General features: G+C 41.0%; 1 protein-coding gene across 4 annotated transcripts in view; it reads right to left on the minus strand.

Moving 5' to 3' along the window:
• The window catches only part of DOCK8 (dedicator of cytokinesis 8), a 227,034-nt gene that overhangs the window by 25,703 nt on the left and 176,208 nt on the right, over positions 1-25,123 (minus strand). For all 4 annotated transcript variants that reach the window (XM_029202019.1, XM_029202020.1, XM_029202021.1 and 1 more), the window contains 11 exons: positions 20,523-20,692; positions 16,938-17,080; positions 14,857-15,039; positions 14,398-14,530; positions 13,344-13,431; positions 8,414-8,510; positions 6,578-6,712; positions 5,367-5,519; positions 4,142-4,300; positions 3,389-3,489; positions 2,122-2,314 (listed from right to left, as the gene is read on the minus strand). In XM_029202019.1, the coding sequence (XP_029057852.1) occupies positions 2,122-2,314; positions 3,389-3,489; positions 4,142-4,300; positions 5,367-5,519; positions 6,578-6,712; positions 8,414-8,510; positions 13,344-13,431; positions 14,398-14,530; positions 14,857-15,039; positions 16,938-17,080; positions 20,523-20,692 (1,555 nt within the window). The remainder of the gene's footprint in view (positions 1-2,121; positions 2,315-3,388; positions 3,490-4,141; positions 4,301-5,366; positions 5,520-6,577; positions 6,713-8,413; positions 8,511-13,343; positions 13,432-14,397; positions 14,531-14,856; positions 15,040-16,937; positions 17,081-20,522; positions 20,693-25,123) is intronic.

Here is a 25,123-nt window from a genome sequence, read left to right on the forward strand (position 1 = left end):
CCTTGCTAATATCGTACGGCCAAAATAAATTTTACAAAAAAGCAAATATGTCTAAAATTGATTTTTATACCTTTCTGCACTTTTATGTGATTCAAAATCAGATATGATTTTTTATGCTTTTGGGATAAGAATTAAATTTTTGGCTTTAAAATGAACATTCCTGAATTGAGAATAAAATTCGTTTGCTGAGAATAAAATGATAGAATAAATACTATTGTTACTGAAGACCATAAGAAAGGAGGAATTAGTAGTATGAGGCAATACCCAGATTGCCTGGTGAACAGTATTCAGGAAGTCAGAAGCTCCTGGCTCTAGCAGCAACAGTTTTTGTGTCTTACTCTATAAGCCTGGGAAAGCTACTTTGAACTGTCCTCTCTTTCTGGTTCACACAGCATCACAAAATTGTGTTGAAGAGCAACAATGAGAACAGAGCCTTTTATAAAAATCAGTCATGAAAATTCAAACAAGAATAATCCAAACACTTGTAAATGACTCTGTGAGTCTGGCTTGAAAAGGGCTCTCTTACTGTACTATATTGTTACAGGTTTCAGGGATTGTCATTTCTACAGATTATGCCTCTAAAAGTACTCGTAAAATTTTTTGTTTCCTCTAAAGACTGTTTTAAACTACTCAGCCAAAACAGTCCAAGTGGCCACTGAGCATCCCAGCCTGAACCAACTTTCAGGCCTAGCAGACAATTTCCCTCTGCTAACTATGGGTAATATTCAGCTCATCCTAAGACAGTACTGATTCAGCCCTTTTTTTCCCTTCCCAGGTCAATTTGGTTCTTTCTTTCTTTTTTTTTAAATAAATTTATTTATTTTATTTATTTGTTTTTGGCTGCGTTGGGTCTTCATTGCTGCGTGCGGGCTTTCTCTAGTTGTAGCGAGGGGGCTACCCTTTGTTGAAGTGTGCTTCTAATTGTGGTGGCTTCTCTTGTTGCGGAGCACGGGCTTTAGGTGCGCAGGCTTCAGCAGTTGTGGCTCGCGGGCTCGAGAATGCAGGCTCAGTAGTTGTGGCGCACAGGCTTAGTTGCTCTGTGGCATGATCTTCCCGGACCAGGGGTCGAACCTGTGTGCCCTGCATTGGCAGGTGGATTCTTAACCACTGCGCCACCAGGGAAGTCCCAATTTGGTTCTTCCTTGATTTTACATTAGCGAGGAGGATATTACAGAGTTAGGGAGTGTAATAAAAGGAATGGGCCCTGAGGGAAATAATTTCTCCAATATTTAGAAAAAATACTTTCACAGTTGTCAGTATACTGTGCCAGCTACAAGTCTTTGAGAAAGGGTTTAAATAACCTTAGAAAAGTTGCTCTCTCAGTTTATCTGTGAAGTGGGAGTAATAATACCTTCTCTGTCTGTTTCACTGGTTTATGGGGAAGGCCAAATGAAATCATGGACGTGAAAGTGTTTGGGAATGTCTAAAGTGCCTATCGACTCTACATTTATTGTAAACAATAATTTTTGGGGGGCTTCCCTGATGGCGCAGTGGTTGGGAATCCACCTGCCAATGCGGGGGACACGGGTTCGAGCCCTGGTCCGGGAGGATCCCACGTGCCACAGAGCAACTAAGCCCGTGCACCACAACTACTGAGCCTGCGCTCTACAGCCCGTGAGCCACAACTACTGAGCCCACGTGCCACAACTACTGAAGCCCGTGTGCCTAGAGCCCGTGCTCCACAACAAGAGAAGCCACTGCAATGAGAAGCCCGTGCACCGCAACGAAGAGTAGCCTCTGCTCACTACAACTGGAGAAAGCCGGCACGCAGCAACGAAGACCCAACACAGCCAAAAATAAAAACAAATAAATAAATTAAAAAAAAATTTTTTTAAAAACCCAAGATGGTAAAGCAATTAGAAGAGGCAAATTTAATACACTAAAGCAGGGTTTTTCAACCTTGGCATTATTGATGTTTGGGGCCAGATAATTCTTTGTGGTGGGAGCTATCCTATGCATTGTAGGGTGTTCAGCAGCATCCCTGGTTTATACCTATTAACTGTCAGTAGCACCCACCTTCCCACCCTCAGTTGTAACAACCTAAAATGTCTTCAGAGACTGTCAAATGCCCCCAGTTGAGAACCACTGCGCTAAAGGAAAAGCTAAACTTGTCCCCCCCACCTGAAAGCTGACGCTGCCCACGGGCAGGTAGCTGTGGTCCTCCAACATGCTCAGATATTCAGCCACTAAGGCAGCTGCGTGCACCAGGCACATGGCAGCCTCTGTGTAGCACTTTCCCTTGGTGTGCTTCTCTGCCATGTTCTGGAGCCAGGTCAGCCGCAGGTCAGGAGATGTCTGGTAACTCTTGGCAATTCTAAAGATGGGTTGAGAAAGTTTCAAGGACAACGGTTAGTGACAGTGTTTTTCTATTGTGCATGGCCAGTTTTTTTCCCATTAAGAGTTTTGCCTACATGTTCAGAGAATGAGAGAAGAGGCAAACATCTATCAGTCCAGCTTTTTTCATTCCATGTTTGGGGTGTGCAGGATGCCAAGAATGCTATGATTTAGTTAAAGATTTATGGGGGGAAAAAAAACCCTGACAAAATGATGTCTATTTGAATGGAGCTCTAGCAATTTTCTTCTTTTCTCGCAAAAAATAACAGAAGACGAAAGTAGTATCCTTGGGCTTCCCTGGTGGCGCAGTGGTTAAGGATCCACCTGCCAATGCAGGGGACACGGGTTCGGGCCCTGGTCCGGGAAGATCCCACATGCCGCGGAGCAACTAAGCCCGTGCGCCGCAACTACTGAGCCTGCGCTCTAGAGCCCGCGTGCCACAACTACTGAAACCCACGTGCCTAGAGGCCGTGCTCCGCAAGAAGAGAAGCTACTGTGATGAGAAGCCCGCGCACCGCAACGAAGAGTAGCCCCCGCTCGCCGCAACTAGAGAAAGCCCGCGTGCAGCAACGAAGACCCAACGCAGCCAAAAAAAAAAAAAAAAGTACTATCCTTCTTATGACATCGCATCAGAACAATTTTGCCTTTGTAAGTAGTTTCTCCTAAAACAAGGACTATAAGACAAAATTTTAAATGACAGAGTAAAATATGACTTCTAAATAAAACTTACATGTATGTCTGAATATAAGTGGAAAAACATTTCAGAAATAATTCATGTAACAGGTGATAGTTCTTTTCTCTCATTCTAAGGTAAGTAGAAAATAATTTCAAAAAATAAGTACCTCCCTTTAAATTAGGGAGATCTTTCTGAAAACGTGTACATGAATCAACACCCTCTGAATGGTGATTTTCTACCGATTTCTAAGTACAGTTTTGGATGTCAGCCAAAACACTGTACTCACATTTCCTGTGATCATTATATTGATAAGAACTTCATAGTGACAAACCCTAGATCCTCAAGTGACACCCTTTTGATTTTACCAGAAAAGTTTACCTGTACATGAGATCCATAAGCATCTCAGGATCTTCCTGAAATTCCCTCATTTTCACTGTGTCATATAAGATGCTATTCAGATTGCAGAGAAGTTCTTCCACCTGCAAAAAAAAAGTGTACGCCCCAAACAGTCTCAGCTTTGGAGTCCATGGTAACAAGTTAGGATGCATTGAAAGTCCAAGGGGCAGCCATGGACAGGCTTCGCTAAGACAGGAGAGAGCACAGGTGAGGGGAGTCTAGACTGGATCCTCTTTGACCTCACCTTTGCAGGTCCAGGCACTTTTGAGGCCCAGATGTGAGTTGGTCCTTGGGATCCATGAATTAGTCCTGAATCGTTATATTATCTTCCCTCTCAAACACCTTCTTGGTTAAATTAGTTTGAACTAGTTTCAGTTATCTGCAACCTGAAAGCCCTCAACTGTACTCTGGAACATCAGAGCTTTTTATACCAAGTAGGAGGCAGCTTAGGACCTCAGCTTAGATTCCATCTAATATATATCATAATACGTTATATAATTATCTGTATCATATGACATAATTATAATATATATATTTCACAAAAATTATATAATCCATAACTATATATGCTATATAATATATTATATGGAGTTATATATTACCTACATATACACATGCACATATATATGTATGTATAAGTATGTATATGTGTGTGTGTGTGTGTACACACACATACATACACACACACGAGTTTACAACTGGCTGATCACAGACAAGGCACGCTTTTCAGTCTACCTGCATGGGGAAAGGAGTGGTCTGCATGTCTGTGTCCTCTTCCGCGTAGGCCAAAATTGTCCTCAAGGATCTTCTCAGGTACTCCTCATTAAAGTCTGGTGCTTTTCCCACCAAAGATGCCAGAGACATGGTGACTTGCATCTTTACTCTTGCAAAGTTCTGAGTCAGGAAAAAATAATGATGGAACAAATAAGAGGCACTCAGCTAGTAGATAGTTGAAGGCAGTAGAGCCAGATACCAATAACTCTCCGGTGTTTCTTTAACCCAGTCTCAATCATTTCCTTTTTTTTCCCAATGAAATATGAGCTATACTTCGCTCAAGACTCATACTGTTGTTTAACTGGTTTAAGTGGCTATTGCCCTGACATAAATCTTTCAGTTCCCTTTAAGTTTTCATTGAGGACCTGGCCAGCTCCGTGCAGCAAGGCTGGAAGGTTCCTACAGAGTTGGGTCACAGGATGTCTCCCTTTGTGTCAAGATTCCTCTTCTTGGAACCTTATTTAAACTGTAAAGAGGAACAGGATCTATGTGGGCAAGATTTCTGAGATTTCTGGATTCTGGGTAGGCAGCAACTTTGTTTCTCCTTTCCTTCTAGGCCCATGGAAAACTGTGGCTATTCCAAGGGCCTCTGGCCTCTGAGGAATGTCCTAAAGGCTTTTAAATAGTTATACCTAATACATTCTGAGGGCCCTGCCTTTCTTCCATGGGCCAAGTTATCTTTTCATATCAGTTGAGCACGCTCATTAACGTGACTACAGATGTAAATTCCAAAAGAACATACTAAAATCTAGACAAACTAAGACGGTGCTGTAATAAAGCTGAATTCCAAAGGCTGCTAAGTTTCAATTAACACTCAGGTGTGGATGATAGCGATCATTGCAAATTCTCTTCCACAGGTCATTCTGGTACCAATCAGATTTTAGAAACAGGACAAACTCTTCTGAAGTCCTAATTCTGTTGTATTTTTTTTTTCCCACACATGACAACCTTGAATCTACACGTATTTGTTCATTTCTTATTGAAACACACGGATGGAAACCACTGCATTCATCAATCTTAATAATTTACTTCTAGAAGCAAAGTCAAACAAAAGCTGCTATCCATCTACATGCCCAACTGTTTCCTTCCCACGTGGCAGAAGTCAACTGCAATAGTGCACACTCTTCCTCCCCCAGGGCTTCGTACTGACTCTCTCTGCTGATTCTGGGTCGCCCTGGGCGCTTACGCTGGTGGCTCCAAAGCTGAACCTCATGAGGAGGTAGAGAGTGGCGCAGGCTTGGCTCCGGGAGACGTCCATGCTGCTGCCGCAGTGATGCAGCACTCGCTGACACAGGTCCGCGCACTGATCCACTTCCTCCTCAAACAGCAAGTCGCCGAACTAGGAGAGACACAGGGGCCATAAGACGTCACTTGGCACGATCGTACGCTTTCTGGACTGGATGCCTGTTGAAATATGGAAATGGCTGCTTGGACAAGCAAAAAGCCCACAAGAATTAATGCGCTGCTCCATAAAGATGATGAGTTCCTTGAATCAGAAGATGAAGTGAAGCAACGGAGTCGACTTAACATCTCATTATGAGCTGCTCAGCTAAGATCAGGGCTGCGTAATTAGCTGCACGGTTAGCCAGGCTGCCTTCCCTGCTGAAGTCCGAACTCTGAAGGAATTAGCCTGAGTTTACTGGGCTCCCTGGAAATTACTGGTGACTGAGAAAGAGCAAATGATCCTGACGGGTGAGAGCAGAGGGATTCCACTTTATTTTCTTTTTCTTTCCCACCCACCCTCCACGGCCACGCTGCACGGCTTGCAGATCTTAGTTCCCCGACCAGGGATCGAACACGCACCCCTGCAGTGGAAGCGCAGAGTCTTAACCACTGGACCGCCAGGGAAAGTCCCGGGATTCCACTTTCTAAATGTAAAAGATCCCAGATAGAAGGCATCAACCGAGATTTTCAATAAAGGGGGAGATAGGAATCTGCAATAGACTGTTTTACCTCAGGAAAATTTATATTCTTCAGGCTATGAGAAATGTATTTCTAAACCTTCTGCATTTTATGACATGATATTTTGTAAGATTTACGAATGGGAGTCATGTATAGGAATTGAATCTCACTCAGATAAGGTACTAAAGAAAAAGGGTGAAAAACAAAGTTGCTCAACTGATTTCCACTCTCATGTCTTCAGTGAGTAGCCATTTCAAATTTCTATAGTTGGGCCCACATTTCTAGTGTGAGAGGCACTGTTTTTCCTCTTTATGGTGAGTCCTGTAGAATCAGTGTATCTGCTTCCTTCCTAATGAGACTTAAGACTTTTACCGCAGTGTCACTTAACACAGTGGTCTGTGGGTTTTGGTGCACCTGAAGCAAGAAACGTGAAGCTAGATTGATGAGAATCTTAACTCTTAATTAAGAGTAAGAAAGCAAGTGTCCCATGTTCACCTTGGCAATGAGAGCACGGAGTGTCGCAAAGCAGTGAGTCAGGTAGGTGGTGCTCTGATCACAGCTCAGAGAATTCACCAGGACCCTTAGCACGCCTCCCAGCAGGTTGTCTTTACAGTCCAGAGCCGAGCTTGCCTGGGGGAACAGAACAGCATCAATGAATCCCTGTGCTGTGCCCATGAACTGAGGGGGAAGACACAGGTGGGTGCTCTTGGCAATTAGCACAGGGATGCTGATGTTTCATCTCTCTCTGTCTATGATCTGAAGGGTTTGGGAAAGCACCCCGTATATCGTCCACTACCAGGCGAGCTGAAGACCTATTTCCACATGACTTTATTCCAAAACTCCCAATTGATTTGGGATTTATGCCTAATTCTGGGCTGCTAAACCAAGTTATAAGGTACACCTTCCCCCAATCCTGGGCAACAGCTTTTGGAATGTTCTTTCCTTGTATACAAGGCACAGCTTTTCTTGTGGGCTTTCAAACCACAATTGTGGGCTTCCCATTACAGAGTTGGGTTCCTACAGAGTTGGGTCACAGGATGTCTCCCTTTGTGTCAAGATTCCTCTTCTTGGAACTTTATTTAAACTGTAAAGAGGAACAGGAGGGAATAGGGGCTGCTTGTGGCAGTGATGTTTCTAAACAGAAGCTTATTTATCAGCTGCAGCAGGACTAATGTCCCCAAAATCAATGATAAATAAGTTTCAGCTTCCTTTGAAAACTGTAAATACATTTTGAGGACTGGAGTTAAGAATATAGCACTCAAAGCAGTATTGTATAAAGATATAATCAAAATGATGCCAAGTATTTTTTTTTTTTTTTTTTTTTGCGGTACGCGGGCCTCTCACTGTTGTGGCCTCTCCCGTTGCGGAGCACAGGCTCCAGACGCGCAGGCTCAGCGGCCGTGGCTCACGGGCCCAGCCGCTCCGCGGCATGTGGGATCCTCCCGGACCAGGGCATGAACCTGTGTCCCCTGCATCGGCAGGCGGACTCTCAACCACTGAGCCACCAGGGAAGCCCGATGCCAAGTATTTGATAACAAGTATTTATCAAAGGTACCATATACTTTTGTACAATAATCACTTTTTAAAAGATAACTTAAAAGTTGGATTACTAAGTTCAAATATGTTTCGACAATATTTCTTCTTCTAGCCCTCTAATAAGTGATTTTTCATTGGAAACATGTAAGGACTCATTTTTCAGGTTAACTAAAAACCCATTATCACCTAGATGTCTTGAGAATTTCTGGAAGCATTCACTTAGAAAATGAAATTAGTATGGTGAATTGTATTACTATAAAATTCACATTGATATAACACTTTTCTACAGCAGGGATGGCAAATTCATGGTACAAATGATTTTTCTTCACTAATTTGTGTCCAAAACAGACATCATTAATCACACTTAGCACTCCTTTTACCTAGCCCGGTCATAATCTTAGCTCCCATACAGACATCAACGATAATTCACATGGAGTTGACCTATCAAAAAAAAAAAAAACCCTACCACCCCTATTCTAGATACTGAACTATAAGCCCACCACCTACATTATAAACTTTGCACATGCGCAGGCAGATTTAACTACGAGAGTCAGTCTTTCAAGCACCTAACTCTTTCCAAGCAAGCTTCAAGTCAATGAATCCAGAAGGATGTTCGGTAAGTATCTCTGGAATTTGTAAGGTGGACACTATTGTAAATGGTAAACTTCCCAACTTCATTTAAACAAAAAGCATTTCATATCTTGTTTATTTCTTCACAATTTTCTATAAAGAATTCCTTATTAAATTCTAGTAAACATATTCATGTTGAATAGATCAGTTGTTTGTTGTCCTCACCTGGATAATGTTTTCCTGCATATCCAGGATGATTAAATTTGCTTCGGTAGCTAGATTGCCACTGATCAAGGCTTCTTGATCTAACTCTGCTTTTGTTCTAAGAAACAAAAAGAGGTCAAATTAAAATGCCTATCAAATCTGTCCATTTCCCAATGATGGTAATCTATATTCCAAGTGTAAAGAAATCTTCTGAAGAGTCAATCTTGAAGTGAAAACAAAGCAGCCGGTTACTGGTAACTAAGGAATATAGGTGCCTTCTGTAATTGGTGTCTGGTTAAAAAGGCTTTCTAGGTAAAGTCTCCAGGCCATCCCCATCCCCCCATTATGAATAATGATAATTAAAAAAATAACAAAAAGGGTAAAAAAGCAATTATTGGTTACTACTAGCAATTAGGTCAGCCAATCAGATTGGTGCTTAAAGCTTCAGGGTTGGGCTTCCCTGGTGGCGCAGTGGTTGAGAGTCCGCCTGCCGATGCAGGGGACACGGGTTCGTGCCCCGGTCTGGGAAGATCCCACATGCCCGTGAGCCATGGCCGGTAAACCTGCGCGTCCAGAGCCTGTGCTCTGCAACGCGAGAGGCCACAACAGTGAGAGGTCCGCGTACCGCAAAAAAAAAAAAAAAAAAAAAAGCTTCAGGTTCATTCTTGCATTTCACCCATGAGAACCATCTCCTGATCTGAGCCAACAAGCCTCGGCAACAAGCTAGAGGAGGTGAGACTGGGTGTGATGTGAATTTGGCTAATCGCGATGCTGCTTGATTAGGAAAGGATGATGTTTCAGAACTGGGTCAGGGAAGAGTCAGTGTCTTGACTTTCCAAAGACTGCCTTGGGGTTGCACAGTCAAGTATGGGCCTTTTGTCCTTTTCCAATGGGAAGCAAGGTTGCATTCCTGTGGGGCAGGCCATCTAACATCCTGCTGGACGTCAGTGATTATTACCCACGAGGGAATGGGAAATTACCTGGTGCTGCTTCTCTATTAGGTTCCTTTTTAAAGAATCAGAACATTTTATGCATTAATTTATCCATTCTCATAAAATCCAAGTGAAGATGGAAAGAGACATTTTGTATCTCCTAAATATAGTGGCCAGGAAAGGAAAGTGTGAAGAATTAACTTTCCCAAGATGTCCCAGTGGCCAACATGTTGCCATAGGGGTTGGGGCATCCTGATGTGAGCTCAAAACTCTTGGTCCAGGATAATCACTTAGCTGTGCTTGAGTCCCCTTCACCCAATGATGGGGGCATTGCTATGGCTTACATACCATCAAGGGCTCAGAATAAATATTTCCCTGCATAATTTTATTTATTTTATTTTAATTTAATTTTAATGTTTACTTTTGGTTGTGTTGGGTCTTTGCTGCTCTGTGTGGGCTTTCTCTAGTTGTGGCGAGCGGGGGCAACTCTTCATTGCAGTGCACGGGCTTTTCATTGTGGTGGCTTCTCTTGTTGCACAGCACGGGCTCTAGGCGTGTAGGCTTCAATAGTTGTGGTGTGTGGGCTCAGTAGTTGTGGCTCGCAGGCTCTAGAGCGCAGGCTCAGTAGTTGTGGTGCACGGGCTTAGCTGCTCCTCGGCACATGGGATCTTCCCAGACAAGGGATCGAACTCGTGTCCCCTGCACTGGCAAGCGGATTCTTATCTGCTGCGCCACCAGGGAAGTCCCTTCCCTGCGTTTTAAATGTTTTCACTATGGAGAACAGCATGGAGGTTCCTTAAAAGACTAAAAATAGAACTACCATACAACCCAGCAATCCCACTACTGGGCATATACCCTGAGAAAACCATAATTCAAAAAGAGTCATGTACCACAATGTTCATTGTAGCTCTATTTACAATAGCCAGGACGTGGAAGCAACCTAGGTGTCCATCGACAGATGAATGGATAAAGAAGATGTGGCACATATATACAATGGGATATTAGCCATAAAAAGAAACAAAATTGAGTTATTTGTAGTGAGGTGGATGGACCTAGAGACTGTCATACAGAGTGAAGTAAGTCAGAAAGAGAAAAACAAATACCGTATGCTAACACATATATATGGAATCTAAAAAAAAAAAAAGGTCATGAAGAACCTAGGGGAAGGATGGGAATAAAGATGCAGACCTACTAGAGAATGGACTTGAGGACACGGGGAGGGGGAAGGGTAAGCTGGGACAAAGTGAGAGAGTGGCACGGACATATATACACTACCAAACATAAAATAGATAGCTAGTGGGAAGCAGCCGCATAGCACAGGGAGATCAACTTGGTGCTTTGTGACCACCTAGAGGGGTGGGATAGGGAGGGTGGGAGGGAGGGAGATGCAAGAGGGAAGAGATATGGGAACATATGTATATGTATAGCTGATGCACTTTGTTATAAAGCAGAAACTAACACACCATTGTAACGCAATTATACTCCAATAAAGATGTTAAAAAAATTTTTTTTAATTAAAAGAAAATGTTTTCACGCTTAGGATAGGCTCTGTGGTCCCAAGCTGCTCTACATTTTTTCCTCATTCTCCAAATGATAATATTTGTGTAAAATAAGTGAAATTTAGAAGCTACTTTTTATTAATTTACTGGAGGTTTAGGTTTAGAGCAAAGCTATCCAAAAGAAACATAATGGGGGCCACATGTGTCATTTTCTGTTTTGTAGTAGCCACACCAGAAAAAGCCAAAAGAAACAGGTGAAATTAATGTTAATATATTTTATTTAACCCAATGTATCAAAAAATAGTCAATGTGTAATCACAATAAAACTTACTAATGAGATATTTTACATTCTTTTATTTGTGCTACGTTCAAAATCTGGCGCGTATTTTTCACTTATAGTACTACCTTGGCTATTGTACTGGACGGTGCAGATCCAGAGTGACCTAATCTGGATTTTTTTTTCCAAATTTTTAAATTGTGGTAAAATACACATAACACAAAATTTACCACCTTAACCATTTTTAAGTGTACAGTTAAGTACATTCATATTTGTTGTGCAACCATCACCACTACTAATTTGATTTTTAAAAAGCCATTTTTTTAAAACGATGGCTCTCAAATTTGACTACACAAGAAACACCTAGGGAGTTTCACCACATACTGATTTCTGAGTTCTGCTGCTGGAGATTCCAAGCTAACTGTCCTGGGGTACACCTGGGCACTGGGAGGTTGTAAAAGCTCCCCAGGTGATTTTAATGTACAGCCCAGGTTGAAAATGACTGCTCTAAAAGAAACAGAGCCAAAATAATTGAAAAGTGACCCGAAAGAAAAAAGGTGAAAGACACCACTATTATAATTACAAAAGTTTTCCAAATAGCTTAATTTAGCAGTTACAATTTTACTATGTTTTCTCTTTTTAAAAAATCACCCCTGAAGATGATCAGAGGAGAATCATTAGCTCTGATTATGAGCAGTCCATCCTGTAGCTCAGGGCTGAGACTTGACCTGGAGCGGTTTGGTGCACCCTGCATGGAAAGTCTCAGTATTGTGTTGTTTCTGCCGCAAAAGGGAAAGGTTTCCCCAAACATCCACTCACACAGCCCAGGCAAACATGCTTTGTTAAGCTCTTCTTTTAATCTCATGGCCTAACCACCCAAGCAGTTCTGTGGCAACTAACCACATACAATATTTCTTTAATTTGGGGGGGGCAGGGGGCGGGTTTCATTGCCTGAACTAGAACTTATGCACTCTCAGAACCAATATCTTATAAATCAGTTCAGGGAACTTAGAACAAGCATAAAATACCCAAACCAAATGGATATTATTCATAAGACCAACAACTGGGCTGTGCAAGTAACACATACAATAAAAATATTTACCTCCTTAACGTTTTAAAATAAATTTGACTCCCAGAAGTCCCATAAGTGAGCCAGATTGATCCATTCTTGTGGTAACAACCAAGATAGTAACATATTTATTTACAAAACAACACTGCTACTCAAGTCTGCCCCATCTCCCATCCCTCCTTATGATGGGTGCTTTATACACCATGGGGATACCCTACCTATGCCTTGTCAAGTGTGTGTGTGTGTGGGGGGGGTGTCTTTAGCCGTATAATGTTTTGCCAGTGAACGCTAGGATTCATTAGGCTACCTGTTGCTAAGAGGAGCAGCTGTTATGTGTTATCTATTCAATTTCATTTTAGCACTCATATGTCCAAATTGTTGCACATATAGCAATAGGTATATAGCATATATTGCAATCCAAGCAGGATTTTTCTTCTTTCATTTCATTTTAGCATTGTTTTCTGATAATACATCATAATACAGATCGATTGTAGGACACACAGCAAAGTATAAAAAGGAAAACATCATTTACACATATTCTCAACACCCAAAGAAAACCATGGTTAATGTTTTGGTAAATTTCCCTCCAGTCTTTTAAAAATGTATTTACTATGTGTAGCTGGAGGTTTAAGATTGTACTCTAAAAACAAGTATCTGTTCTGCTTTGTTCACTTAACATTATATCATAAGCATTTCCCATATCATTAAAATGATTTGAAAACATTTAAATGCCAACCTAATATTTCATTACATATTTCCCTATTCTTAAGCATTAAGAATGTTCCAGTTTTTTTACAATTTTATGTAATGCTGACATAAATGTCCCTGAATATACATCTTTGTACACATTTCTGGAGTGTAAATATGGATTGAAATGATGTGGTCCTGGGTACCCTGTCCTGCCCCATCAGCGGCTTTTCTTAAGCTAGCTGAGATTGCTAAATATTAGTTTTCTTTAAATGCTTATCAGTGTGATAAATATTTAAGGGCTGGAAATCATAACTCTTTATACCTTTGATTATCCCGGGTCCCTGGATGAACTGAATTTACACAGATAATGATGTTTCATTTTCTTACCCTTGGAAGGATGTAGTTGTTTCAGTAATACAAGTAGCCTGGGAAAAATAGTTTTGAACTTTAGGTAAAAGTAGCACAAAGTTGCTGAGTGACTTACTTATCTAGCTTCTCATTAGCTTGCCGCCAATGTGTCTGCTCTTTCCTCCATCTCAAATTTTCATTTAGGCCTGGAAATCGGTCATTCCCTAGGAGTTAAGAAATGCACGACAGGAATTTGATTAGCAGTAGCAAGATAACCAGAAGTTCCGTAACAAGCTCAACTGAGAGGACTCAGCATCACTTCTCTGGCTAATTAGAATCCATGCTGGGTGCTGGTGGGAGACAAAGCCCACAACCAAGTCTGGGCTGACCTGCTCTTTGAGTGACAGGCTAGAGCTTAAAAGTACACCTGCCCTTCTGGAGTGTCAGCAAGCACATTTCTCATGAACACAGGGTTCCGGTGAAATTGGGGGTTCTCCCTGGATTATTGAAAAGGAGAGTGTTTGTGTTGAAAGAGGGTGTCCAACCACCACTGAAAAAGCTCGTCTCCTTCCAAGTTCCCTACCATGGTGTCCCACTGCTAGAAGGAGCTGTCACTCTGTTTTTCTTGAGCACAGTGAATAAGACTGAGGGTGCCTGAACACTTCACTCTATCCTACAGAGAAGAGCTCAGCTTTTTGGAGATCATTCCTAATGTGGTGAGATCCCTGAAGGACTGGCACACTCTGAGACCGTTGCGAGGACTGGATCCATTCTAATAGTGCCCTGCATGATTTGAGAAGACGATCTTGGAACCAGAACTATCCAGTAGAACTATCTACATAGACTATTCAAATATCCCGGGGAGAAGTGTCAGCCTTGAGGGAGACACCCTTTATCTCATCCTATGACTCACATTCTTGGACGGGACCTTTTACCACCACCAAGTTTGAAACAGAAGATGCCATTTGAGGACATTTCCAGGGTTCTTGTGATCTCAGGAAAGGAGCTTTCCCTGAGAGGAATGGGGCTAACATCACATACATCTTGCACAGAATCCCAGAAGCTGCTTGTCTCTATTACCATAACGTCTTAAGAAAGTGATGGTGTCTACTCATCATGTGGGGAGGACACTCCTTCCCACAAAGGGTACAAAGCTCTGCTGACAGCAGGGAAGGGCCGATCCAACACACCTGGAGCCCGGCAGCGCCGCATCATCTCCCCTCTGGCCCCTTCCCCACGGAGCAAAGCCTCTTCCAGCCTGGCCTTGACATCCCTCGACTTCTGCAGAACTTGGGTACTGACTTTGTCAGAACTCTGTTTTCCCTGGATCGGACAGAAGCAGAAGGACATTAAGTTTGGTTAGATCTCTGTTCATGGGGAGAATCCTAAAGACAGAACACTTCATGGTGACATCAGCCAGTTTGGACATGTGCTACACAGACACGCCCCGAAGGCTGAAATCCTGGTAATGGGAATGAGGTTCTCTCTGCAGAAGGAAGAGATCCTTTGCTGGTGGAATTATCATAGCTAGATAGGTTATGGATATACAAATAGGCTATGGACTTTAATACAGAAATAAGACAAAGTTAAGGATGCCCCCACTGCCCAGAGAGGAACAGTGACAAGACAGGATAGAACTTGAGCAATACCTTGTATTCAAAACATGAGACACAGATGAAAAGGAGATCTAAAATCCTGTTTAGTTGCATTGATGGCAGGTCAGCAATCCACTTCCTAAGGAGGCTCTGATCGGCATTTTTCATGATCCAGAGGAAGCAAATCATGAGGTTTCGGGTCGTGTCGGCATTCAGCATGTTGTACTGCTTGTAGGGCTGGAAGCAGGCAGATTGGGAGATCGAAGTAGGGCAAGAGGCCGAGCAGCAGACACATTGAAAGGGATGCTATTTCCTAAGACACAGTAATGGTACTTTTCCTAGACGGGGATGTTTCCGGGAGCTCTGCCCTCCTCCAGCCGGGGAGGCCGTGTTCTTTTGAGCTGGGGGGCTCTGCAAAGGGGCTGGCCCGGGGCAGTATTCTAACCAGGCTTTCAGCCAGGGCACCCTCTGTTGCAGGAGCAGTGTGGTCTGGTGGTCTGCCCTGGACCTTGACCATGCCCTCCCCCAACCCAATCTCAGTGGTACACAGGGCCTTCCCAGCTGTGAGATCTTCAAGTATTATATTTCTCCTTCAAGCTGGCGACTGCAGGGTTGGACTTATAGCCAAGAACTACCCTGGCTGGTTTCCCGAAATACCCTAACTGTTCCAGACTTAGCTTCTTTGTCGGAGTCCAAAGTATAAGGGTCGTGAACTGCTCAGCAGATTAATCAAGTGCATAATTCAGTGGAGGCCTCTGTAATGGGACTTTAACCACAATTTATGCTCTCCTGGCGGGGGGGAGGTGTAGGGGCTCAGGCTGTTTGCTTTCATACTTTGGCTGCAGTGTTCATTTCAGAGTGCTGAGCACACTTTCTGTCACTCATCCAATCAACACAAAGGACAATATGTGATTCACGTGGCATAGCTAACATCCAACGGAATGTAGTGGTGAAGCTGCAGTGAGGTATTAGTTCATATGTGAGGGGAATGGTAAGTCTGGATGGGAATTATAGGGCTTACGAAATTATTTTAACTTTAGTTTTTCTGAGTCTGGCCACAAGAAGAAGTGAAATCTTTAGATGTATTGAGTATACACACAATATTATAACTTCATAGGAAATAACTTGTAAGAGGTGAAGGTTCTTGGGCTTTTGAGTTTCTCTGTTGGAGACAACAATGTAAAAGGCACACACCACGTCAGGCAGCTAACTTTGGTAAGAAGGTAGGAAGGTGGAGGAGGTCATAAAGCACACCATATTTATTCAACTGTAGGATGACTGATGTCAACTCTCCAGTGTTTCTTTTCTCTTTTTTTACCTCCTGTCCTTCAACTCTCATGGGGGTGTGTGGGGAATGGGGGAGTGCTGGAGGGAAGAGAAGAAAGTCACCCAGCAAAGCAGAATTAGGTTGAGAGGCTGCCTTCCCGGGAAAGAACTGAGCTGAGTTCTCTGCAGATACGAACGCTACACTGAAATGCAAAGTTAAATTAAGCTGGAGGATGCACCGCTGTCTTGACAAAAGGATTGTCAGAGCTCAGCAAGGAACAGAGGTAGATCCCACCTCAAGTGAATCAGAGGTTGTATTCCTGCACGAGCCCCTCTTCAAGCCCATAGCGTCTGTGCAAAAGAACAGAGCCAAACAACTCTGCTTAGGCTCTCTGGGGACCTAGAAAAGCTGAAGAAGCTTAAGACACACCCTACCAAGTGACCGGCCTCCTTCAATCTTTTTTTTTAAGGCAGACACAGAATGAATAATATACGCATAGAATAAACACAGTGCCAGCCTCCCACCTGAGGGAGCCTAGGTTTGATCTCCTTTGCAATATCTCAGGTTTTCCAAGTTCACCTTTCTTGGTTTTCTGAGCCTTGAACTTGGCACCATTGAAACCGCCTGAATTTGATCTGTGAGTCTCTTGCTGTTGCCAGAACGCTGCCTGAGTGCTGCCTCAACTGTGCCATTTCCCTTTGCAACTGCTAGCCTCACAATGATTCCTTCTAGTGTCAAGCAATGAGGCAGAAATCTCACTGCCTGCTCTATGCTGGGTTCTGGTGGGTGGATTTAGGAACAAGCCCATTAAAGGATGGGAAAAGACACAAAATGAAAAATAAACGGGAGAAATTGTGCACCAACATACCAGGGAAGACAGCATTGTTCCACTTGTCTTCAAAGTAAAATTCCCAGCTATGGCTAGTGCCACATTCTGGTTAATTGCACTGGTCCCTTCTTGCTCTTCATCTGAACCATTGGTACGATTTTTTCCACTGCGGGCATCTGCAGCTGCAATTAAAATACTATTGGTCTTACCATATGATCCAGCAATCATGTTCCTTGGTATTTACCCAAAGGACTTGAAAACTTATGTCCACACAAAAATCTGCACATGGATGCTTCTAGCAGCTTTATTCATAATTGCCACAACTTGGAAGCAACCAGGATGTCCTTCAGTAGGTAAATGGATGAATAAACTGTGGCACATCCAGACAATGTGCTAAAAAGAAATGAGCTATTAAGCCATGAAAAGGCGAGGAGGAAACTTAAACGCATATTAATAAGTGAAAGAAGCCCATCTGAAAAGGCTACATACTGTGTGATTCCAACTACACGACATTCTGGAAAAGGGAAGACTATAGAGACAGTAAAAAGTTCAGTGGTTGCCAGGGGTTGGGGGAAGGGAGGGATGAATAGGCAGAGCACAGAAGAATTTTAGGGCAGAGAGACTAATTTGTATGATACTACAATGCTGGATCCATATCATTATACATTTGTCCAAACCCTTAGAATGTACAACACCAAGAGTGAAACCTAATGTAAATTATGAATTTTGGGTGATTATGATGTCTCAATGTAGGTTTATCTATTGTAACAAATGCACCCCTCTGGCGGGGGATGCTGATAATGGGGAGGCTGTGCATGTGTGCAGGCAGGGGGTGTATGGGAAACCTCTGTACCTTCCTCTCAATTTTGCTATAAACCCAAAACTGCTCTAAAAAATAAAGTCTTAAAAAAATCTTTCTTGCCATCAAGCCAAAGATGGTATTACCATATGTTCCCTACCCACTGCCCCATGTGTGACTGATACTTAGTTACTAAGGTCAGCACAGTAATTTTAAACCTGAAATTTAGCATTATTTATCTGCTACAGGAAAATAGCACCTATTTACCATCTATTTATTCCTGTTTAGCATCTGTAGGAAAAAGTAGGCAGTCTAATAAAAGAGAGAACATGTCCAGCACAAGGTTAGGCTAGAAGTTAATTTTTCAAACTGAAAAAAAATTTCAAAGCTTTCATAACACTTTTCTATAATATGATATTTTTACTTCATTCGTATATTTCAAATAATGACCAAATAGAAAGGAACCTGTAATTACAGAATTAAACAGTACCTTAGAGAATAACAAGCTATTATCACAAATTCAGCAATAATTTATTAAAATTTGAATGTCTGAAATAAATGTTAATTTATTGTATCCATGTAATATAGATGTATCTATATTTATACATAGGTCTAGATGTATGCAAACAAAATAAGGACCCACCATTTAAAAGGCTCGTTTTAAGACCATTATGAATCATACACACAGAAAGTATTAATATTTGTTTAAGCAGTTTTGAGAAAAGTGTGTTAAAACACGTATGACTGATCCATTAAAAACCTGTAATTTTATTAGACCTGTCAACATTATAGTATTTTGACTTTCAATTTTTCATAAAAACTAGTGTCAACAGTATTTTCACCTGCCAAACTTATAAAAACAGAACTCAGTTTTTAAAAATAATAATTCACTGTTGTTTTTAAGTCAGTTGAGTTTTTAAACAAATGGTGAAATGAAGAGACGTGGCAGTTATTCAAGACCTGATAACTTTATCAGGATTAATGTGAGCATACGTTCTCATTTCCCCTAAATGTGCATAGGGTCATGGTTACAAGACAAGGAGAGGAGAGGATAGAAACGTTTGCTGCCAAAATGCTTTTATAGAAGTTCTCTCATTTCATCTTTATCACAACCCTAAGATATAGGCATTGTTATCACATTTTTACAACCGAGGAACGGAAGGGAAGGCATTAAAAGGCTGAGGAACTTTCCAAAGGTCATATATAGTAATAAATAGGCTGGAAGTTGAATTCAGTTGTATCTTTTTAAAAAAATATACTGTATTCTTATTAGTTTATCAATCGAAAGATTTCACATGTAACAGATGCACTATATTACCTCTAATAATAGAATACTTATACTGTTTTCCCACTTGTCAGCTACATCATGACTATAAAGTTCAGTGCACACGTAAAGAAACCATTGAGACTTAAAAGGCTCAAAGACCAAGTGCTGAAAAGTTTTGATCCCAAGTCACTGATTTGGAAAATTCTAATCAACAAGGAAGCTTAGGATCATGCATGCTAATGTGATTCCCTGCTTTGGGAACAAACAAATCACAGGTCTTCAAGTGAAACTTTCTTGAAAGGTCCAGGCAAAATCCTAGAAATGGTCTGCAAGTCACCTGCCATGCTCTGAATTGCATCTTTAAATCTTGAAGACAGCTCTGTTCTCCGTTTGCCCTCTAGTCAGGCACTGCTACAGGAAGCTCCACGCACCTCATCCTGCAGCCGGCTCATCTCTTGTGCCAAGCTTGCTTCTGTAATTTCCCTGCCTATTTTTTCCTCATTCTATGAGCTAAAGAATTGTCACCACGAGGATTTTAGAAATAATTTAGTCACATAGGACACTTTGCATTTGCAGGAAGCAAGAAAACATGGATGGTTCTAAGATTCCGAGCATGACTGCTTCCAAGGATGCTGGGCTCAATAAGCATTCCTTGGGATCCTTCCTCAGTTGAGAGAACAAGCAAGGTAATTTTTAAGAACTTCCCTTTGCTGAGGAAAAAGCAAGAACCACTCTGAAGTGGCCAGAATTGTGTGTGTGTGAGTGTGTGTTGTGGGGAGGGTAGGCAGATTGGCTTGTCTTTCTAAGGTCTCAGGTAAGATGCTCTTTTTTGGGAGAGGGTAGTTTTGTTTGTCTACATTCCCTAATCCAAACAGTAACATGCAAATAAACCCAGGAGGTACACAAAGGCCTTTCAGACAATCTATCCTTTCCTCTTGTGGCCAAGTGGGAGATACTGACTTTCAACCTTAGAATGAGCCTCTTAGTGCCAAAGGCAAAATTCCTCTGTCGTGGCAGAATCTCCTAAGAGTGTCAGATACAATGCCTTTTTTTTTTTTTTGCATGGTACAAGTGGTTAGACTCATTTGAGTCTGCTTCTTTCCTTAAAAGCTCATAAAAAAAAAAAAGGAACAACTTTATTTCAAGGCATTTGTTTAGACTCATTTGAATCTGCTTCTTTCCTTAAAAGCTCATAAAAGAAAAAAAAAAAGGAACAACTTTATTTCAAGGCATTAGAGCACGGATCTCCAAAAGAAATAATTCTGTTATTATCTTATCCTTTGTGGTGTATGGTCTATAATGTTCATCATATACCAGCAGACCAATGAGTGAATGAATAAACAAACAATTTCTAAATGAAAAACATATACAGGTCTATGTGCCTTAAAAAAAAATACACTTATTGGGGCCTATGTTAAAAAAGTCTGGAGAGCACCGGTGTTGGGAATTGCTCACACAAGCATGTCAACACTGGAGCTAGTAACAGAAACCTCATTTTAGTGGGGCATTTGGCAAGAGCTCTCAACAATCAAAAGAAGGAAACAGAAGGCATTGTTACCTGTAAAGTCACAGAGCTGAGGCAAAGCATCCAAAATGATACCAACCAAAGGCAGGTAGAGGGCAGCAACTTTGACCTTCACCTCCGGTTTGACACAACGCGGGTCCAGGTCGTGAGAACTGAGCAGGCTGTGGATGGCACTGACAGCTTTCCTTTGCACTTTGCTGATCCTATTGGCACCACACAAAAAGCCAAAGGTTAGAGTGAAGCGAGGTTGACCAGAATGCTCCTAAACAATGGGGTGACGACGTGAAAACCAAGCAAAGCAGGGTAGAGGCATACAGAATCCAGAGACAAACTGCCTATGTTCTAGTCCTGGCTCTGCTGTTAGCATGATGTTTAAAGTTCATCATGTTGTAGAATCAGTACTTCATTCCTTTTTATTGTTGAATAATATTCCATCGCATAGTCAGATCACATTTTATTTATGCATTCATCAATTGATGGACATTTGGGTTGTTTCTATTTTGGGGCTATAATGAATTATGAATGCTGCTATGAATATTTGTGTATAAGTTTTTGTGTGGTTATAGGTTTTTTATTTCTCTTGGGTATCTACCTGAGGATGGAATTACTGGATCATCTGGTAACTCTATATTTAACCTTTAGAGGAACCACCAAACTGTTCTCAACAGTGGCTACATCACTTTACATTCCCACTAGCAGTATAGGAAGGTTCTATTTTCTCTTTGCCAACACTTGTTATTATCTATCTTTTGTATTACAGCCATCCTAGTGGGTATGAAGGTGCTAGGAACTGAATGTTTGTGACCTGCCTCCCAAATTCATATGTTGAAACCTAAGCCCTAATGTGATGGTGTTTGGAGGTGGGGCCTTTGGGAGGGCTTTAGGTCATGACAGCAGAGCCCTCATGAATGAGATTAGTGCCTTTAAAAAAGAGACCCCAGAGAGCTCCCTTGCCCCCTTCTGCCATGGGGGTGACACAGCAAGAAGATGGCCATCTGTGAACTAGGGCGTGGGTCCTCACAAGACACTGAATCTGCCAGCTCCTTGATCTTGAACTTCCCAGCCTCCAGAACTGTGAGAAATAAATTACTGTGGTTTATATGCCACCTATTCTAAAAATATTCTATAATATTTTTGTTATAGCAGCCAAAAGGAACTAAGACAGAAGGGGTATTTAACTAGTTTTGATATACATTTCCCTGATGGCTAATTATGTTGAAAACCCTTTCACGTACTTATTGGGCACAGCTTCGTTGGAGAAATGTCTATTCTGATCCTTTGCCCTTTAAAAAAACTGAGTTATTTGTTCTTTTATTATTGAGTTGTAAGATTTTAAAAATATATTTTAGATACAAATCTAAATTTAGATACAAATATTTAGATACAAATCTAAATACAAATTTAGATACAGATCTATGATTTGCAAATATTTTCTCCCATTCTATCTGGTGTTTTTTCACTTTCTTAATGTCCTATAAAGCACAGAAGTTTCCATTTTAACGAAGTCTAACTTATCTCTTTTGCTGGGTGTATTTTTTATGTCAGATCTAAGAAACTACTGCCTAATTAAATTTCATGAAGATTACCCTTAAGATCTCATCTAAGAGTTTTATAGTTTTAACACTTATAATTAGGTCTTTCATCCATTTTGAGTTAACTTTTGTATATGGTGTGAGATAGGGGTCCAACTTCATTCTTTTGGATGTGGATATCCAGTTTTCCCAGCACCATTTGTTGAAAACACAATTTTTTCGCCATTGATTTTTTTCGCACTCTTGTTGAAAAATCAGTTGACTATAAATGTAAGGATTCATTTATAGACTCAATTCAATTTCATTAATTTACATAGATCTATCTTTATGTCAGAACCACAGTCTTGACTACTTTTGCTTTGTAGTAAGTTTTGAAATTGGGACGTGTGAGTCCTCCAATTTTGTTCTTCTTTTGCAAGATTGTTTTGGCTATATTGGAGTCCCTCGAATTTCCACATGAATTTTAGTATCAGCCTGTCAATTTCTGTAAGGGCCAGCTGGAATGTTGAGAGGAATTGCACTGAATTTGTAGATCAGTTTAGGGAGTATTGCCATCTTAACAATATTAAATTTTCTGATCCATGAATACGTCATGCCTCTCAATTTAATTAGATCTATTTCTTTCTAATGTTTTGTAGTTTTCAGTGTACAAGTCTTGTACTTCTTTTGTTAAATTTATTCCTAAGAATTTTACTCTTTTGATGCTACTTTAAGTGCAATTTTTCTTTTAATTTCATATTGTTCATTTCAGGAGTATAGAAATGCAGTTAGTTTTTGTATATTGATCTTATACCCTGCAACCCTGCTGAACTCACTTATTACCTTTTTTTTTTTAACAGTAGGTTCTTGTTGGTTATTTTAAATATAGCAGTATGTACATGTCAATCCCAAACTCCCAGTCTATCCCTCCCTCCCACCCTTCCCCCCCAGTAACCATAAGTTCATTCTCTAAGTCAGTGAGTCGCTTATTACCTTTAATAGTTCTTTTAGTGGGCTCTTTAGGATTTTCTATAAACAAATCATGTCATCTGTGAATAGAGATAGCTTTACTTCTTCCTTTCTGATATGGATGCCTTTTATTTCATTTTTTTGTCTAACTTCTCTGAGTAGAACTTCCAGTACAATGTTGAATAGAAGAAGAGTGGACATTCTTGTCTTGCTCCTGACCTTAGAAGGGAAGTATTCAGTTTTTCACCAATAAGTATGATGTTAGCTGTGGGTTTTTCACAGATGCCTTTATCAGGTTGGGGAAATTCTCATATATTTCTAAAGGGTGTGTGAAGTGTCTTTTTTCAGGAAGAGTTAATGGATTTTGTCAAATCCTTTTTTATAAACTTTTAATTTTATATTGGAGTATAGTTGATTAACAATGTTGTGATAGTTTCAGGTGTACAGCAAAGTGATTCAGTTATACTTACACATGTATCTATTCTTTTTCAAATTCTTTTCCCATTTAGGTTGTTACATAATATTGAGCAGAGTTCCCTGTGCTCTATAGTAGGTCCTTGTTGGTTATCCATTTTAAATATAGCAGTGTGTACATGTCAATCCCAAACTCCCCAGCTATCCCTTTCCCCCACCCTTCCCCCCAGTAACCACAAGTTGGTTCTCTAAGTCAGGGAGTCTGTTTCTGTTTTGTAAATAAGTTCATTTGTATCATTTCTTTTTAGATTTTGCATATAAGCGATATCATACGATATTTCTCTTTCTCTGTCTGACTTACTTCACTCAGTATTTGTTCACCTATTGAGATGACTGAGTGGATTTTATCCTTTATTCTCCTCATATAATGTATTGCATCAATTGATTTTCAGATGCTAAACCAATCTTGCATTCCTGGGATAAACCCTACCTAGCCATGGTGTACAATCCTTTTTGTATGTTGTTGGGTGCAGTCTGCCAGTATTTTTTGAGGATATTTATATCAATATTCATATTTGTCTGCAGTTCTCTCCTGATGTCTTTGTCTGCTTTTGCCATCAGGGTAATGCTGGTTTTATAGGATGAGCTGGGACGTGTCCTCTCCTCTTCTAATTTTTTGGAAGAGTGTGTGAAGGATTGGAATTAGTTCTTTAAACATTTGGTAGCATAACACAAAGATGCTAGATAATTTCCACATTCTTGAAAACCACTACGGATTTAATGATATGTGGATGTTTGTGGATGCCACCAGGTAAGGGGGGTTCCAGAGAGATCCTTTAGAAACTAGACCTGTGGCTCCTTTTCAGGAGTTCAGGTACTGAGATGTGTCCCACTGGCCTTGCGCCTCATATGGGCAGGTGTTGGTGAGTCTACTAATTACATTGGCAGCAAAAGGAAGTACTGATCAAAAGGAAATATTGTCAAAGGATAAGATGTTTCTGAGATTTTCACCCACATGGTAAAGTCCGTGATGGTATTTTTAATGATTCTCCAGGAGAGTAACTGACAACACCGCGATCAGGGATTACTGTGTTGCCAAAGGAGTGGCACTCTTAATTAGTTTCCTCTGGGGGGGGGTAGAAAAGGTACCTTGTGTGTATTTGTGTGTGTGTACACGTGTGAAGAATGTACCTACCTGACTGAACATAATCACATCATGGCTTCTGAACATACTCTACTCTGCTGCTAGTATTTAGAATAACAGCAACAATTTTAGGAGGAATCAAAACAGATGTAAAGGCTGTTTCCTTAGACATTTCACTAGAAGAGAAATGGAAAATAGAAAGTACCGTTTATGTAAATACTAAAGAGCACTTTTAGAAATCACGTAAATCCATGCTATTAAAGGACAATTAAGACAAAGCATGTGCGTGTGTGTGTGTGTGTGTGTGTGTGTGTGTGTGTGTGTATGAAGGCAGTTTTCTCTGTGCATAAGCCTCCTTCTCAGCGCCTTTCAGCATATTTGTCAGGGCACTTTGTGTTGCTGTGGAAATTTATATTAGCTACAGAGTAGAAAGTTCTATTGAGAAAACTGAGAGGAGTTTAGTTAGGGTTGAGAGAAGACGATGAAACTGAAGCCTTGGAAAATGAAGCTCTCTAAGGATACACTTGACACCTGAATTTCTGGAAGGAGGCAGAATTCAGAGCTAAGAACATCAGACTCCCCACAATGACCTGCTG

This window comes from Monodon monoceros, unplaced genomic scaffold, assembly GCF_005190385.1.
Source record: "Monodon monoceros isolate NGI ecotype Baffin Bay Population unplaced genomic scaffold, NGI_Narwhal_1 Super_Scaffold_5, whole genome shotgun sequence".
NCBI lineage: Eukaryota > Metazoa > Chordata > Mammalia > Artiodactyla > Monodontidae > Monodon > Monodon monoceros.